Genomic DNA, 17,540 nt, shown 5'->3' with positions numbered 1-17,540 from the left:
CAGTCCTGGTACACGCTAATGTCACACTAGGCAGAGAACAACTGGTTTCGGGGGGCAGATCTGCTGGTGAAGGGGGCAGGGCTGCGTCCTGGGCTCTGCCCTGCCCCAGTGCCTGCAGGAGGGACTTGCTGGAGCATCCCAGGGCGGTGGCAGTTCTGGCTGGCCCAGCGATGGAGAGCACCCACATAAAGCCAGGAAGGGCCGGTAGAGCCTGTTGTGACCCCAAGGCATGAGTGGTCTATCCCCCAGCCCTGGGGAGGGACCGGGGAGCTCCCCAGAACCACGGAAAGCTGTTGGTTTTGGGAGGCTGGGAGCTGCTCGCAGGGCGGTGAGGAGAGGTGCTGGCCAGCCGGGGACAGCGCTGGAGCACAGTCTGTGCCAAGAGTGCCAGTCCCAGAATCGCCCTCACCCAGAGCTCACCCTCACCCAGAGTTCCCTGCCAGCTGAGCGCCGGGGCGGCCACCCAGGAGAGATTCAGGTGCCGCCCGGCTGGTGAACAGAGCGCCCCCAGCCGGCAGTGTGTGTTTTTCTGTGGGTGGTGCACATCGGCACGAGCCTCGGTGCACGGCACACAATTTATTCCACCCACGGATGGAAAAAATTAGCAGAAAAGCCGCCCCCCCCAAAAAAAAAGAATCCCCCCCGTGAGCGATTAGCTGCTGCAGGCACAGGGTTGGGTTTTCAGAGCTGACATTTCGCAGAGCTCAGGGTGGTCTTGCCGGTGCCCCCTCCCCGGCCCCCGTGGGGCACTCACGCAGACAGAGCCAGTCCCAGCGCCTGTCCCACGAATCCATCATCTCCTGCCTCTTCTCCGTCAGCTGCTCCAGCTTCTCTCTGATCTGGAAGGGGAGAGGGGAGAGGAATGGGCGCCCTCCCGCCGAACCGGCTCTGGGGTGACAATCGCCCAGCTCAGATCTGCCGCGAGCTGCTCCGGAGGGCAGGACGTGGTTGTCGGTTCCTGATTTGCACAGCACACCTGGGGGTAGCACCGTCTCCAGGGCAACAAGGGGGTCAGGAGATGGGGAGGGGGGCGGGCCGGGGCTCACCATGGAAGTTTCGCCAGAAAGCAAAAGCTGATTTTTAATCTACATTTTCTTTTAACAGAAAATGTGATTTTGGTGAGGAAAAAAAATAGCTGGAAACCAAAAAATTTCAGTTCAGCAATGTCGCCGCAGTGCCTCATGGGAGTCGTAGTTTGGGTGGCTGGACTAGATGACCTCCTGAGGTCCCTTCCAGCCCTACGATTCTGTGATTCCGTGGGTGCATCAGGTTCCCATTGCCCTGGCTGGGCTGGGCTCCATGCCTGACTACCTCTCCCATGAGCGACTGCAGTGGGCAGCTGGGCTGCAGTGCCCCCTGGGAGATGCAGTCAGGCTAAGCTGCAGTGCCCCCTGGGAGATGTAGTCAGGCTGGGCTGCAGTGCCCCCTGGGAGATGCAGTCAGGCTAAGCTGCAGTGCCCCCTGGGAGATGTAGTCAGGCTGGGCTGCAGTGCCCCCTGGGAGATGCAGTCAGGCTAAGCTGCAGTGCCCCCTGGGAGATGTAGTCAGGCTGGGCTGCAGTGCTGCCTGGGAGACGTAGTCAGGCTGGCAGCAGGTATTTCTACTGGTGGTGCACATCCAAACATGCCTCGGTGCACAGAAAAAAGTTCATGACGCACATGCACAGAAGATATACAGTGGGGCAAATGCGAGCGTAAACCGCCGCGCTGCTCACCTCAGCTGCCGCGTGGTGTCTGCGCTGCAGCAGCTTCTTCCCCAGGTCGAGGCAGCTGGCGAAGCTTTTCTGCCTGGTTTCGATCTCGAACTTGATCCCCTGGTGGTATTTCATGAGCAGCTCCACGGAGGAGACGTCTCTGCGGAAGAGGGGGTTTGAAGGGTACGGGCCTGCTTCTCGGCCACTGCTGAGTGTCAGGTGAGGGCTCTGGAATGGCGGGGGGGGTTGTGGGCCCTTCACTTGGTGCTGGTTATAAGGATGAGCAACTGGGAGGAGGTTGGAGAGGAACAAGTGGGGGCAGGGTCCTGGGGGTAAGAGGCGGAGTGGGGGTAGTGACACAGGGAAGTGGTGGCTGGAGGTGGGGCTTCTAGGAAAGGGGCGGGGCAAGGGCGGAGCTTCAGGGGAGAGGTGGGGCGTCACGGAAAGTGGCAGGGCAAGGGCGGGGCTTCAGGGGAGATGTTGAAAGAGGCGGGGCTTCAGGGAGAGGTGGCAGGATGCAGGGCTTCAGGGAAAGGGTTGGGGCAAGGGTGGAGCTTAAGGGGAGAGGTGACAGGAGGTGGAGCTCCAGGGAAAGGGGTGGGGCAAGGGCGGAGCTTAAGGGGAGAGGTGACAGGAGGCGGGGCTTCAGGGAAAGAGGTGGACCATGGGCAGAGCTTCAGGGAGAGGTGGAAGGAGGTGGGGCGTCAGGGAAAGTGGCGGGGCAAGGGTGGAGCTTCAGGCAGGTGGCAGGAGGCGGGTCTTTGGGGAAAAGGGGTGGGGTAAGGGCAGAGCTTCAGGGGAGATGTTGAAGGAGGCGGGGCTTCAGGGGAAGGGGCGGGGCAAAGGCAGGAGCTTGGGGGAAGGGTGGTCATTCCCCCTCCACGGGCACATACCTCGGCTTGTCCTGGGTTTCGATTTGCCGGCTGGTGCTCTCCATCCAGGACAGGAGGTCCCGGACCATGCTGAAGAAGCGGAATTTCTCGGCCGTGTCCACCAGCTGTGCCCGCCGCCCGCTGCAGGCACCCAGCAGGGCCTGCCAGGCCTGCACCACCTCCTGCTCTTGCCGCTGGATGGCGGTGACCTTTTCCCCCGCATAGGCCGTCTGCAGGCGCGCCGCCACTTCCCGGAACTGCTGGACCTGCCACGGGAAACGTGGGTCCCGGTCCAGCACCCGCCTTTCCTCTAGGCTGGGCTGTCCCCGCCTGCCGGCGCCTCATGCGTCCCAGGATGCCAAGTGCCGGGCGCCACAGAGCCAGGGCTGCAGTGCCACGACACGGCAGCGACACCGAGCCACTCAGGGGCTGGCCACACGCCAACCACGCGCCTCTCAGCCAGGCCAAACGCAAGGTCCTGGATCTAGGAGGAGGGTTGCAGCCCCTCCCTACTGCCCAGGGGCTGGATCTGGGCACGCCAGGCATCTGGGAGCCACCTGGGACCAGCCAGTGCCACCAGGGCCATGCCGCAGCGAGGAGGACAGGCGTGGCCCTATGGAGCAGGGCAGCCGGGTGGCGTGGTGTCCCAAGGTGTGACTGGCGCCTTCCTGGAGTCTGGCCCAGCCCGAGGGGGTTGGAAAAGGGGGAGGGCTCAAAACGGCACTGGGGGGCCAGGAACGTGAGGGCGGGGGGCAGAAGGGGCTCTGGCAGGGGGGTTGCTCACGCAGGGGCAACTAGTGGGGGGATTCCAGGGGGGGAGAGAGTCACGTGACCCTGTCCTGCCCATGTCCCACCCTGCCCGCCCCTGCCCTGCCCTGTCCCACACCCCTGCCCTGCCCCATCCCACCCCCCTGCCCTGCCCCATCTCTCCCCGCCGTCCTGCCCTAGCCCCACCCCTGCTCCGTTCCCGCCCACCTCGTCCTGCAGCAGCAGTGCACCCTGCTGGAGCATGCGGGGCTGGTGAAGGGGTGTGAGTGACCCCCTGCACACCCCACAGCTTGCCCCTGTGTCCTGGGGAAGGCGGTGAGGTGCCTGGGCTCTGCTCTCTGGCTGGGCAGGAGACAGCTGCCTGCAGAGCTCCAGCATCTAGCCCGGCAGCCTCTCAAACCTCCCTGAGTGTGACCCCCGTCTGACAATGCCCATTACCGCCCGGCCCCAGGAGAGGGGACAGGAGCCTGAGCCCCCTGGGCCCTGCTGCCAAAGCCCCAGAGCTGCAGCGCCACATCCCAGTCTCAGGCCAAACACGGTGGCCCCACTCAAGGAGGGCGAGACCCCATCGGCGTGGGAGCAGGCGGCTGGGACCTCCCCCCACTGACAGGGAACGAGACAGGAGGTGCAGGGACTGTCTTGCCCAGGCAGGGTGGCGTCACTGACGGGATAGGGCTCCTGCCCAGCCGGGCTGGCACATCCCCAAAGCTCTGCTCCAGCACAGAGGGGCTGGCGGCTGGGATCGCTGAGGGGAGGCCGTAGGGCTGGCCTGCTTATCCACGTACCAGCTCTGAGCCCCGGTCCACAGTGTGCAGGGTACATCCTGGCAAAAGCCCGGGAGAAACAGGCCCCACCGAGCCCCGGTGCTGCAGGGAAGGGGCGCCCAGGCCCACTTTGCAGTGGGTCCCAGCTCCCGGGGTGCAGCCAGCCAGGGAGTGCTGCAGCAGGGGACCCGTACCTGCCCCTCCAGCAGGCGGATGTCGTGCTCGAAGGCCATGTGAAGGCGGTGGAAGGACTCGGCTGTGTGGGCGTCCTGGCCCAGCTCAGCCGGCAGCTCCCGCTGCTTGTCCTGGATGAGGGCCAGGACCTCGGCGCCATCGCAGAAGTACTTGTGCAGCTCATGGGAGGCGGCCAGCAGCTGCCCGCGCGTGTCGATCAGCTCCAGCAGGTCAGCCCAGCTCTCGTTCAGCCCATCTTTCCACTCCGCCACGGTGGCCGCCTCCGAGTGGCCGGCCTCGATCAGCTGGTCGATCAGCTGGTTCACGCCGTCCACACGCTCCTGGCCCACGCCACCCGTCTCCCGCGCGAACTCCCGGAACTTCTCCCGCAGCAGCTGGTGGAGACCCAGGCCTCACCGTGAGCACGGCCCTCCGCCCCTCCTGCGCTCCTCAGTGTGAGCTCATCCCCTCGCACCCCCGGCTCACCCATCTCCCCTTGAGCACAACCCTCTGCGCCCCCACCCTGCCCTCCTCACCATGGGCACATCCCTCCGCACCCCCGCCCTGCCCTCCTCACCATGGGCACGTCCCTCCACACCCCCGCCCTGCCCTCCGCACCATGGGCACATCCCTCCGCACCCCCATCCTGCCCTCCTCACCATGGGCACGTCCCTCCTCACCCCCGCCCTGCCCTCCTCACCCCCGTCCTGCCCTCCTCACCATGGGTGTATCCCTCCATACCGCCGTCCTGCCCTCCTCACCGTGGGCACATTCCTCCGCACCCGTGTCCTGCCCTCCTCACCCCCGTCCTGTCCTCCTCACCATGGGCACGTTCCTCCGCACCCCTGTCCTGCCCTCCTCACCCCCGTCCTGTCCTCCTCACCATGGGCACATTCCTCCACACCCCCGTCCTGCCCTCCTCACCATGGGGGTATCCCTCTGTACCCCCATCCTGCCCTCCTCACTGTGGGCGTATCCCTCCATACCCCCATCCTGCCCTCCTCACCGTGGGGGTATCCCTCCGTACCCCCGTCCTGCCCTCCTCACCGTGGGCACATTCCTCCGCACCCGTGTCCTGCCCTCCTCACCCCCGTCCTGTCCTCCTCACCATGGGCACGTTCCTCCGCACCCCTGTCCTGCCCTCCTCACCCCCGTCCTGTCCTCCTCACCATGGGCACATTCCTCCACACCCCCGTCCTGCCCTCCTCACCATGGGGGTATCCCTCTGTACCCCCATCCTGCCCTCCTCACTGTGGGCGTATCCCTCCGTACCCCCATCCTGCCCTCCTCACCGTGGGCACATCCCTCCTCACCCCCGTCCTGCCCTCCTCACCGTGGGCACATCCCTCCTCACCCCCGTCCTGCCCTCCTCACCATGGGCACGTTCCTCCGCACCCCCGTCCTGCCCTCTCACCATGGGCACGTCCCTCCGTGCCCCCGTCCTTTCCTCCTCACCATGGGCACGTTCCTCCGCACCCCCGTCCGGCCCTCCTCACCATAGGCATATCCCTCTGTACCCCTGTCCTGCCTGTGACCGGCTCCCCCCATGCTTTATGGAAAATGGGTAATGAGTAGAAATAATATCAAATACATATACAGGGAGAGATCCATGTCTCACAGAGCATCAGAGAGGGAGCCGTGTTAGTCTGTATCTTCAAGAACAACAAGAAGTCCTGTGGCACCTTAGAGACTAACAGATATCTGGACTTCTTGTTGTTTTTGAAGATACAGAGTAACTTGGCTACCCCTCTGTTCCGAACGACTGGGTTAGCTCCCCTTGCGACTGAGCAATCAGCTTATCGAGGCCTGTATTTGCCCTGTAGCTCTGAGAGGTGGTTGGAGAGAGAGACCCATGGCCATATCCCCGGTACAGGCCTCCGGTTTGGAATTTGCTTTTTCCAATGGGGAGAAACAGTAAAAGAAAGGATTCCCGCCCAGGGAAAAGGTCTGGTTAAGCAATGGGACGTTTTCTGCTCCTTTGTCTTCAGCCCGTCTTGGAAATGGCCTGACACACGCGAAGGAGAAACAGAAGAGCTTTGGAGAGTACTGACTCTGTCCCCCAGCTCGCCCCACACGCTGACTTACAGTGACGTGGTCATAGTCCTGCCCCATCTCCTGCGAGGAGGCGGCCACATCGCGCTCCGCAATCCACTGCTCCAGCTCCTCCACCTCCCGCTTCAGCTGGAACAGGTGGTACATGTTCTCCAGCCCATGCCGGCGCTCCTCCGCCAGGTCCTTCAGCCCCGCGTACTGCTTATCCACCCGCCCCTGCAGCCGGATGATCTGCTCGCTGCATGGAACAGAGAGCAGGCGGGTCAAGGGACGTGGCAGCCAGGAACCCTGTGGTTCCGACGAGGCTGGAGTTCCCCGTCGAAACCACAACGGGGACCCACGACTCCCAGGACACACAACGGTTTTATTCCTTCCAAGTGCTGGCAGGGGGGCAGGGGACAGAACCGTCCCAGTTTTGACTTTTCGAAACACCAGCTCTTGGACAGTGATTTACCGTATAACCCCAAGTACACCCAGCACTCAAGGGGTCCTGTTGCCACCAGGTCAAAACAGGAAGTTTCCGTTCTTTTACGCCAACGACTTGCCAGCCGAGTTTCAGCACTGCCTGCACCACAGGCCCTCCGCCTTTCCCGACTGCCACAGCCCTCTCTGAGGGCCTATTGGCTGGTGAACGGCCACGTTTCCCCTCACTTCAACACTCCTTGTTTTGCAAAATCAGACCTAAAAATATGACTGAGCCCAGCTCACCCCTTAACCGACCAGCCTGGGTGTGGATATGTAAATTGGGGTTCTTAAGGGTTACATTCCTGACTGATAGGCGACTTTGGGCACGTCCTGCCCCCCAGGCCAGGTGTTGCTGCAGGGAGACCTGAGGGGAGTCCTCTCTCTCTGCTGTAGCCTCCCAGGGAGATTTACCCCAAACCCCCATCCCTAATCCCACCCCAGAACCCACACCGGCAGTCCTCAACCCCTGACGTTGCAACCTCCACCCCAGCCTGGAGCTCCTCAGCCCCACCTCCCGTCCAGAGCCCTCCTGTCTGCACCCCAACCCTCAGCACCTCATCACCAGCCCCACCTTGTGCCTGCACCCCAACCCTCTGCCCCAGCCCTGAGCAAATCCCTCGGCCTCACCCTGCCACATGTATTTTGTTCTGGGCACCAGTCTGGAGGTGCGGGGTGACACGGGGGTGCCAGGTGTGTGATGGAGTGGGGTGTGTGTGTGTGGGAGAGAGTCAGGCTGGATGTGTGTGTGACAGGAGGAGCTGCTCAGAGCAGCTGAAGAGGACCGCCTGGGGCTGTAACCTTAGCTGGCAGGTAACACCCCTGTCCAAGCAAATAGCAGGGAGGAGCTGAGCTGAGTTTTGAATGGGAGATGGCAGTTGGAAGCAGGGGGGAGAGAGGGAAGGCAGCCAGGCTGGGCTGAGGTGGGGCTAGACCCCAGATGGGGCACCTCTTGGGCTCCTCTCCCCAAGATGGGTTGGAATGACTGTCTCTGCCTGCTGTACTGACACCTCTGTGCCATGCTGTGCCCTGTCGGCTAATAAACTTCTCATTCTACCTGCTGAGAGAGTCACTCCTGCCTGCGGATGGGGTGCAGAGCTTGGGGACCCCAGAACCCCAAGAAAAGGTGAAACATCAGATTGTGTGGGTAGAGGGTTGGGGTGCAGGAGGAGGGCCCTGGCAGGGGGTTCAGGCTCTGGGTAGGGCCTAGGGATGAGGGATTTGGGGGTACAAAAGGAGGTTGGGGTGCAGGAGTGGGCCCGGCTCTGAGGACAGCCAGGGGATGAGGGGTTTGGGAGTGTGGAAGGGGGCTGAAGGGTGCAGATTCCAGGAGGGAGTTTGGGTGTGGATGGAAGGTTGGGGTGCAGGAGGGGACCGGGGTGCAGGATTTCAGCAGCGCTTACTGCAGTTCTCCAAAAGCAGCCACCAGCTGCCTGTGGCTCCCGGATGCATGAGCAGCCAGGGAGGCTCCACACCCTGCCCTCGTGCCTGCGGGCGCCACTCCCATGAGTCCTGGTTCCCAGCCAATGGGCGCTGCAGAGCTGTGACTGGAGACGGGAGCAGTGTGGAGATTCACTGCACCGAGGGGCCAGCAATCAGGCAGGTGTTCCCTGAAGGTGTCCAGAGCCTGCCTTAGCTTCAGCTCCCCCATGCGTTGCCGACCAGACTTTCAATGCCCTTTCCGACTGGGTGTTCAGGTTAGAATATGGACGCCTGGCACGCCAACTAACTCCTCCTGGCGCTGCCCTGTCCAAGACCACAGCCACGCACAGGGGTGCCTTGCTCCACACACTGCCCTGCTGCCTGGGCCACACTACTCTCCTGAGGGTGCTAACTCCAACAGGGTCAGGCACGTACGTCTGGGCTGGCTGGAAGTTACCCTTCCTGCAGCAGCGTAGCAGTGCCTTGAACCTCCACCATAGCGCTGGCAGGGCTTGCCCCTGCACACGGATGAGCTGGAATCAAAGCAGCTACAGAGAGCAAAGAAGCAGCATGCGCACCCCCGCACGCCCACCATTGCTCCGTATTCAGAAAACGTCCAGAAAAGGGAAACAAAAAAGGTAAGGGGTTTGCAACGGCTGCCGTACAAGGAGAGAGAAAAAAGAAGGGGACTTTCCATCTTAGGAAAAAACAGACTAAGGGGGATAGGAGAGAGGTCTATAGAATCATGAGTGGCGTGGAGAAAGTGACTAAGGAAAGAAGTTACTGACTTGTCCCATGACATAAGAACTAGGGGTCACCAAATGTAATGAAAAGAGAGTAGGTTTAAAGTGAACAAAAGGAAGTTATTCTTCATGCAGAGCACTGTCAACCTGTGGAACTCCTTGCCAGAGGATGTTGTGAAGGCCAAGACTTTAAGGCTAGGTCTACATGGCAGAGCTATTTTGGGATACCTCAGTAACCCGCAATATCTACTCCGTGTCTGGGAAACACGCCTGTGCCCTCGAAATATTTTTCTAAATCACAGGCGCATTCTTTTGGCATCAGAAGGAGTAAGAGAGGCCTCGAAATAGCGCCGTATTTTGACAGGTGGTGCCGTTTAGACAGCGCCAAATCCCGAAACAGCCTGTTTCAAAATAAACTCACAATTAGATATGCAATTTGTGTTGCACAAATTGCGTGTCTTATTTTGAGTTTAGGGTGTTGTGTAGACATAGCCCAAGAGGGTTCAGAGAAGAACTAGATGAATTCATGGAGCGTAGGTCCATCAATGGGTATTAGCCGGGATGGGTAGGGATGGTGGTCCTAGACTCTGTCCGAGGCTGGAAATGGATGACCAGGAATGGATCTGTGATGATCTGGTCTGTTCTCTCTCTCTCTGGGGCATCGGGCATTGGCCAATGTTGGAAGAGAGGACACTGGGGCTAGAGGGACCTTTGGTCTGACGCAGTCTGGCCGTCCCCATGTATAAAGGGCCGCCCCCTCTGCCCGGTTCATACGCACCCCTCCCGATGGCCGGCAGAGAGCAGCGCCTGTGCCCGGCCAGCCAGCTGCTTGATGGTTTTGCCATAGTCCTCCACGGCGCGCTGCTGGCGGAGATGTCTCTTCAGCATCACGATGCTGCTTTCTTCATCCTGCAATCGGACGGTGTTAGCAGCCGGGGCCCCAAGCAAACAGGCCAATTATGATGCTCCCCGCTGGCCCAACCAGGGGCAAAATGCAGGCGACGAAGCCAGGAACCAGGCTCTCGCCTGGCCAGAGGGGCCTCCAGGCAAACCAGCGCTGAACGCACGACTCCTGCCATGCCACCTTGTCCCAGCCACTCCTGATAACGGGGCTGCCACCCGCCCTTTGGGCAGGCTCATTAAGAGTCCCATGCGTCTAGCTGCAGCAGGAAGACACACTTCACAATGCCACGGCAATGGGTGCCTCCAAACTGTACAACGGTGACGGGGTTTTCCCTTAAATCCCCAGATCTGGGAGTCACGTGATTTCTCAGCTTTCAGAAGGCCATTTCCTAGTCTTTGTGGTTATGGAGAAATACAGGAAACCGGGAGCCAAGTGTGACCCGGACAGCTCTGAAACCAGGAGGTGACTAAAATAATAACCATAATGCCGAGCTTCTATCATCAGTAGACCTCAAAGTGCGGTATAGAGGACGGTATCATCATCTCCTCTCCACAGAAGGGAAACTGAGGCACAGAAAGGGGCAGTCGCCCTGCAGCAGAGCAAAGAATGGAACCCAGCTCTGCTGAGTCCCCACACAACCTGCTGGTCACAGGGCCACACTTCCTCCCCTGGCCACTCCTTAGTAGTTACTTTAAATCTCACAATGTGGCAGGGCCTGATTCATGACTGGCGTTGGCTGAGGCTGAAGAGTTCTTACTGGGCCATGAACAAAGGTGGGAACTGAGTAACTTCTCAGGGGGTTGAGCAGTAGCCTGCTAAACCCAGGGGTGTGAGCTCAGTCTTTGAGGTGGACATTTAGGGATCTGGGGCAAATAGATTTGGGAAAAAAAAAAAAAAAAAGGGAGGGGTGGTTGGTCCTGCCAAGAGGGCAGGAGACTGGACGTGACGACCTCCTGAGGCTACTTCCAGCTCTAAGAGATGTGTATCTCCATAGGCCCCATGGGGCTAAATTACGCCAGAGCCTCTGTGGATTCCAAGGTCAGGAATGGGGCTTAACGCCACCTTCGGGCAGCCTTTTCCTGGGGCACATGGTCCTTGCTGAAGGTTAGCTCTGGGGATATAAGGAGGGGGATTCCCCCCACCTCTGAAAGCCAGCTGGAGACCCTGAAAGATACCTGGAGCTAACCCCAGGTGGCCCTCACCCAGACCCCGCTTGGCTGCCTGTGGCTGTTCTACTGCCAAGCCTCAGTGGTTCTCACCTGCGGCTTCTCGTCAGCTGCCACATAGAGCTCCTGCTCGCTGATCCAGGCCTCTGCCTCGCCGGCATCCAGGTAATACTGCTGGGCCTTGTTTGCCTGCTCCAGCCGCCACTGCCTCCTCCCCGTCTCCTCCTGCAACGTGCTCCAGGCCTCCTTCAGCAGCTGCCGCTGCTCCTCCAGGGCACGGCAGTCCCCGTCAGCCGCCGCCACCGTGCGCTCCGCCCTGCGCAGGACGTCCTCCACCCGCGGGGCACGGCCCGTGAGCTCGTTCTGGAGCGTCTGGCCAGGGGAAAGCCCATGTTAGTGCCCAGAAACACACCTGCTGCCCTGGTGGGCATCGCAACAGCCCAGCGGAGGGGGTGGCAGGCGTTCTGCGTTCTCAGCTAACCAGCCCAGCACAAGGGCAGACGCGGCTCCTCCCCGCTCGCCTGGCGCACAGGCACTGAGCGCGTCTGAGCGCCGGGAAACCGGGACACAAATGCGGGTTTCAATCTCACTTTTTCATGCTGCGTTTGTACAGCACCCGGCACAAGCAGGGGCTGTTCCTAGGCACCACGGCACAGCAGCTAATCCACCGTCAGACCAACATTCCCAGGGAGACAGAGGCTGTGCAGGGCAGGAGGGCATGATACCAGCCCCCCAGCACGTAGGGCTGTGACATGCATGGAATCATAGAACGCTAGACCTGGGAGGGACCTCACGATCAGTGAGCAGCAGGACGAAGCACCTGCTAGAGTTTCCAGACGATCCCTGAGAGAGGGCCCTGAGCCGGGAGGGACAGCTCAGGGGTTTGAGCACTGGCCTCCTAAACTTCAGGCTGTGAGGGCGGCCCTCCAGAGGGCCATTGAGGGACCTGGAAAGGGAGCGTGGTTGGCCCTGCCAAGAGGGCAGGGGACTGGACTAGCTGACCTGCTAAGGTCCCTTCCAGCTCCATGAGATGTGTTACCTGCTGTTAAATGTCTCCACTGATGGAGATTCCACAACCTCCCCCAGGCAATTTATTCCAGTGTTTAATCACCCGGCCAGTTAGGAACTTCTTCCTAACACCCAACCTAAACCTCCCTGGCTGCAGTTTCACCCCATTCCTCCTAGTCCTGCCCTCAGAGGCTCAGGAGAACAAGTTGTCAAGCCCCCTCTCAGTCCTCTTTCTTCTAAACGAAACTAGCCCAGTTCTTTCAGTCTTCCATGGCTACCCACAGCCGGAGAGTAGCCAGGGGACGAGCCGAGGTGCCTGGTCATACTGTAACTGCCCCACGGGTTTGGCACCACGCCGGGACGGGGGGCGGCGCAAGAGCACGTCAGGTCACGTGACTGCTCTACGATCACTTTGTGGCCCTCCACAGCCACGCTGTGGCCGAGATCCAGCTGTGTTGCCCAGGGGGTTTGGGCGCCCAGCTGCCATTCGTTTTAATGGAAAACAGGCATCCAAATCCCTTAGGCCCCAAAGTCTCTGTTCACGTTTCTCTTCAAGGTGAGTTTTCCTGGACTCCCAGGGATGCCTCTGGGGCCAGCTCCTGCCCCTGCAGTGCCTTGATTCCCCCTGCCGAGAGACCAGGCTGCTGGTGCCATATATCCCCTGTCCGCTGAGCCTTCTGCTGCCCAGCTGTGATTCCAGTGCTCTGCAGGCGACGGACGGACTCACCTGGTTCTTCTTCATCAGGAGCTGCACAGTCTGGAGGTTGGTGCCATGGTCGGTGGATTTGGCCAGCGGCAGCCTCTCCTGCACCCAGAGCTGCAAGACAGAGCAGAGAATGGGGAGGCTGCAGCCTAGGGGCAGGTGGGGCGGCAGGAGGGCCAGCAATCTGGCGCCAGCCCCTGGCACCCTGATCCTGCCCTGGCGGAGCTCACACGAGCTGGGAGTCCCGGGCATCTGATCCCCCTGCCAGCGTGACATGACGGCTACACCCGGGTGTCAGAGCGGTGACCCCGTCCGCAGGAGCTGGCCTGGGACCGCGCTGCTCAAAGCCAAGCAGCAGCCAAAGGAGACAGGTGGAAGCTGTGTATGGCAGGAACTGCCCCTTTGCTGTGTCTCTGTGCAATGCCTAGCACCCTGGGGTCTGCCCCATGGCTGGCGCACCGACAGGCTACCGTAATACACCCAATAACCTGCAGTGCCTAGCATACCAGGGGTCTGCCCCACGACTGCAGGGCCTAGGAGCTACCGTGATACATCGAATAACATACCGTGCCTAGCACCCTGGGGTCTGCTCAATGGCTAAAGCACCTAGGAGCTACCATAATACAGCTAATAACCTACAGCACAAAGCATACCGGGGTCTGCTCCGTGACTGGACTGCTTAGCTGTGTCTACACGTGCACGCTACTTCGAAGTAGCGGCACTAACTTCGAAATAGCGCCCGTCGCGGCTACACGCGTCGGGCGCTATTTCGAAGTTAACTTCGACGTTAGGCGGCGAGACGTCGAAGTCGCTAACCTCATGAGGGGATCGGAATAGCGCCCTACTTCGACGTTCAACGTCGAAGTAGGGACCGTGTAGACGATCCGCGTCCCGCAACGTCGAAATTGCTGGGTCCTCCATGGCGGCCATCAGCTGGGGGGTTGAGAGATGCTCTCTCTCCAGCCCCTGCGGGGCTCTATGGTCACCGTGGGCAGCAGCCCTTAGCCCAGGGCTTCTGGCTGCTTCTGCGGCAGCTGGGGATCTATGCTGCAGGCACAGGGTCTGCAACCAGTTGTCAGCTCTGTGTATCTTGTGTTGTTTAGTGCAACTGTGTCTGGGAGGGGCCCTTTAAGGGAGCGGCTTGCTGTTGAGTCCGCCCTGTGACCTTGTCTGCAGCTGTGCCTGGCACCCTTATTTCGATGTGTGCTACTTTGGCGTGTAGACGTTCCCTCGCAGCGCCTATTTCGATGTGGTGCCGCGCAACGTCGAAGTTGAACATCGACGTTGCCAGCCCTGGAGGACGTGTAGACGTTATTCATCGAAATAGCCTATTTCGATGTTGGCTTCACGTGTAGACGTAGCCCTTAGGAGCTACCATAATACACCTAATAACCTACAGTGCCAAGTATACCAGGGGCCTGCCCCATGGCTGAAGCGCATAGGAGCTACCATAATACACCTCATAACATACCACTGGGTAGCACACCAGGGGTCTGCTCCATGACTGGAGTGCCTAGGAGCTACCGTAATACACCTAACAACGTATAGTGCCCAGCTGCTCGGGGGTCAGGTCCACAGCTGGAGTTACCATAATACACCTAATAACACATAGTACCTAACATTCTGAGGTCTTAGTCCATGGCTGGAGTTCCTAGAGCTACCATAATTCTCCTAATAATGTACACCACGTAGCATACTGGGGCCTGGTCTATGGTTGCAGCACCCAAGCACCCCCCCCCCCCGCCCCCCCCACGACACACCTAATAACTTACGTGCAGCACCTTGCTGTATCACCCAGGGCCTTGGAGCCACTCACAAGGAGCTGGGAGGCACCTGGGCAAAATGCCCATTGGGAAGGCCAGACGCATCGGCCGTCACAGATGGCGTGTGTGCGGCCTTTCAGGGAGCTTACCATTTCATCTGCCAGATCGCGGTCAAGCTGGTACTCGGCTCTGGACGACTCCAGCTCCTTCCTCCTCTTCTCCAAGGGCTCCAGAAGATCCAGGAACCGCCTCTCAATGCTCTGTTGCTTGCTGCCTGCCTCGCGTGGGTCCCCTCTGAGCGGAGGGCCCTGGGACAGGAGCCCCTCCATCTCCCTCTTCCGCACGCTCACTTGCTCACCGAGTCTCTGCAAGCGAAGGTTGGCAGCTCAGCACGGCCAGCCAAACGCTGACACGAGCCCCCAGCAACAGCCACCGGCTGATCAGCAGACTTGGACGGAGCAGGTGGATGCTACTCAAAGAATGCCAGGCCCTCAAGCCCCTCTTCTGTTCTCCCTCCCTGCCCTTGAGGCCTCCTTTTCCTGCTTCTGCGTCTTTTCTGATTTTGCTACCGTAACCCCTACCACTGCAGACATTCATAAACAGATGCCTGAGGTCCATCCTTCACATCAGACATCAAGACTTGGTCTTTGGAACAGAGCTGGACAAGAACCACTTGACGTTCAAATCAAGAAAAGAAAGAGGGGTTGGCCAGGCCACACTCTCAGAAAACCATCATCCAGCAGAGTCCACCAAGCTTTCCCATGGCACCCTCAAGGAAAATGCAAAAAAGGAAGACCTCGGACAACGTGGGGAAGTATCAGAGAGGTACCTGTGTCAGTCTGTATCTTCAAAAACAACAAGAAGCCCCGTGGCACCTTACAGACTAACAGATGGAGCATAAGCTTTCATGGGCAAAGGCCCACTTCATCAGACAGAAGCGGGTCTTTGCCCAAGAAAGCTTATACTCCAAAATATGTTAGTCTATCAGGTGCCACAGGACTTCTCGTTGTTAATGTGGAAAAGATCTACTGAATGATTAAAGGTCTAGAGAATGTGACCTATGAGGAGAGGCTGAAAGAACTGGGCTTGTTTAGTTTGGAAAAGAGAAGATTGAGGGGGGACATGATAGCGGTTTTCAGGTATCTAAAAGGGTGTCATAAGGAGGAGGGAGAAAACTTGTTCTTCTCGGCCTCTGAGGATAGAACAAGAGGCAATGGACTTAAAACTGCAGCAAGGGAGGTTTAGGTTGGACGTTAGGAAAATGCCTAACTGTCAGCGTGGTCAAACACCAGAATAAATTGCCAAGAGAGGTTGTGGAATCTCCATCGCTGGAGATATTTAAGAACAGGTTAGATAGATGTCTATCAGGGATGATTTAGACAGTACTTGGTCCTGCCATGAGGGTAGGGGCTGGACTTGATAGCCTCTCGAGGTCCCTTCCAGTCCTAGCATTCTATAATTCTATGATTCTACTGAGACTGAAGGACAACAACTGGGGTTAGCTAGAAGCTTTGTCCTGAGACACAGTGAACTGGAAGAGATTTGTAGATGACCTACGTGCCACTGGGAGCACAAGGGTTTAAAGCAGTCGTAGCAGTAACCCCCACACAATGTGTTGCTGGGTTCTTTGACAAGGGCCGTGTCTACACTAGCCAAAAACTTGGCCATTTCGAAGTTTACTAATGAAGCGCTGAAATACATATTCAGCACCTCATTAGAATGCGGGTGGCTGCGGCACTTTGAAATTGACACGGCCCGCTGCTGCGCAGCTTAGGAATAAGGAGACTTCGAAATAGCCGGGGTCCTTTTGAAAAGGAGCCGCATCTGGATGAGCCGCAAGGCGGCGAGCCGCGTCAATTTCAAAGTGCTGCAGCTGCCCGCATGCGAATGAGGCACTGAATAAGTATTTCAGCACTTCATTAGTAAACTTTGAAATGGCCATTTGCATGGCCATTTCGAAGTTTTTGGCTAGCACAGACGTAGCCAAGATGTGAAACTGCACCGTTGCCTTATTCTGGTGAGAATGCCACGAAGTGTGCAGGGTTTGGAAACACAGGCAAACTGTAAATTATTTACTTCTTTGTGCTTCATGTGGTTTCATTGTAAAAAACAAACAAAATGTGGTGGTTACCGGGGGGTATTTTGTGGTTTTGGGAGTTTTGTTTTTTTTACGCAAAGTTGGGTTTTTGTCAACTCAGTTTTTTGCGAAAAATGTTTGCCCCCTACAGAAAAACCTGCCTTTTGACTGAAAATTGGAATGCCTTGAAAACCGAAATATATCCAAAGAGCCTGCTGCTGTGTCTTATGGACACTGAAGCTGATTTTCCCCTTCTTCATTTTCTTCTATGGACCAAGCTATCTGAGCAGACTACATCTCCCATAATGCACCACAGCCAGGAACACCCATGATGCACTCTGAGGGGACACCATGACCCTACATGGGAGATGTAGTCCCACCAGGCAGCCCAGCTGATAAAAGATAGGGGAGCATGAGGCAGCTGGACTACAGCTCCCATGAGGCATGGGGAAATACATTTCCCAACTGCCCATTTCAAGGCTTCAATTCTTCAGCACAAAGTTGAACTTTAGAGTGGGAAAGTTTCTGACAAAACCTTCCTCCCTTTCAAACAATTGGCTGGGAAATGAAATGCTCATTTTCCAGCCAGTTCTCCCACCACTGCTCTTCACGGCTCCTAATTCCAAACAGAAGTCAGGCTAGCCCAGGGCGATCCATCCTGTCCCCGCTAGTGGCTAGACACCATGGCTGGGTCGGTCTACACATGCCCCTTCCTTTCGAACGGGGCATGTTAATGAGCAGGTTCGAAAGATGCTAATGAGGCGCTGCAATGAATATGCAGCACCTCATTAGCATAATGGTGGCCACGGCAATTCGAAAGTGCAGCTTTTCGAATTGCATGCCACCCGTGGAGACGGGACCTTCCGAAAGGACCCCCCTCAGTTTTCGTAAGCCCTTCTTCCAATCACCAGATAGGGAGAAGGGCTTTCGAAAACTGGGGAGGGGGTGTCCTTTCGGAAGGTCCCATCT

General features: G+C 58.5%; 1 protein-coding gene across 5 annotated transcripts in view; it reads right to left on the bottom strand.

Moving 5' to 3' along the window:
* Positions 1 to 17,540, bottom strand: part of SPTB (spectrin beta, erythrocytic) — a 113,572-nt gene that overhangs the window by 25,664 nt on the left and 70,368 nt on the right. For all 5 annotated transcript variants that reach the window (XM_074998146.1, XM_074998142.1, XM_074998145.1 and 2 more), the window contains 9 exons: positions 14,644 to 14,859; positions 12,756 to 12,845; positions 11,114 to 11,392; positions 9,729 to 9,859; positions 6,357 to 6,561; positions 4,292 to 4,666; positions 2,587 to 2,831; positions 1,715 to 1,853; positions 755 to 839 (listed from right to left, as the gene is read on the bottom strand). In XM_074998146.1, coding sequence (XP_074854247.1) covers positions 755 to 839; positions 1,715 to 1,853; positions 2,587 to 2,831; positions 4,292 to 4,666; positions 6,357 to 6,561; positions 9,729 to 9,859; positions 11,114 to 11,392; positions 12,756 to 12,845; positions 14,644 to 14,859 — 1,765 coding nt within the window. The remainder of the gene's footprint in view (positions 1 to 754; positions 840 to 1,714; positions 1,854 to 2,586; positions 2,832 to 4,291; positions 4,667 to 6,356; positions 6,562 to 9,728; positions 9,860 to 11,113; positions 11,393 to 12,755; positions 12,846 to 14,643; positions 14,860 to 17,540) is intronic.

This window comes from Carettochelys insculpta, chromosome 6, assembly GCF_033958435.1.
Source record: "Carettochelys insculpta isolate YL-2023 chromosome 6, ASM3395843v1, whole genome shotgun sequence".
NCBI lineage: Eukaryota > Metazoa > Chordata > Testudines > Carettochelyidae > Carettochelys > Carettochelys insculpta.
Note: the sequence above shows the minus strand (reverse complement) of the source record. Positions and strands in the feature narration are given on the sequence as shown.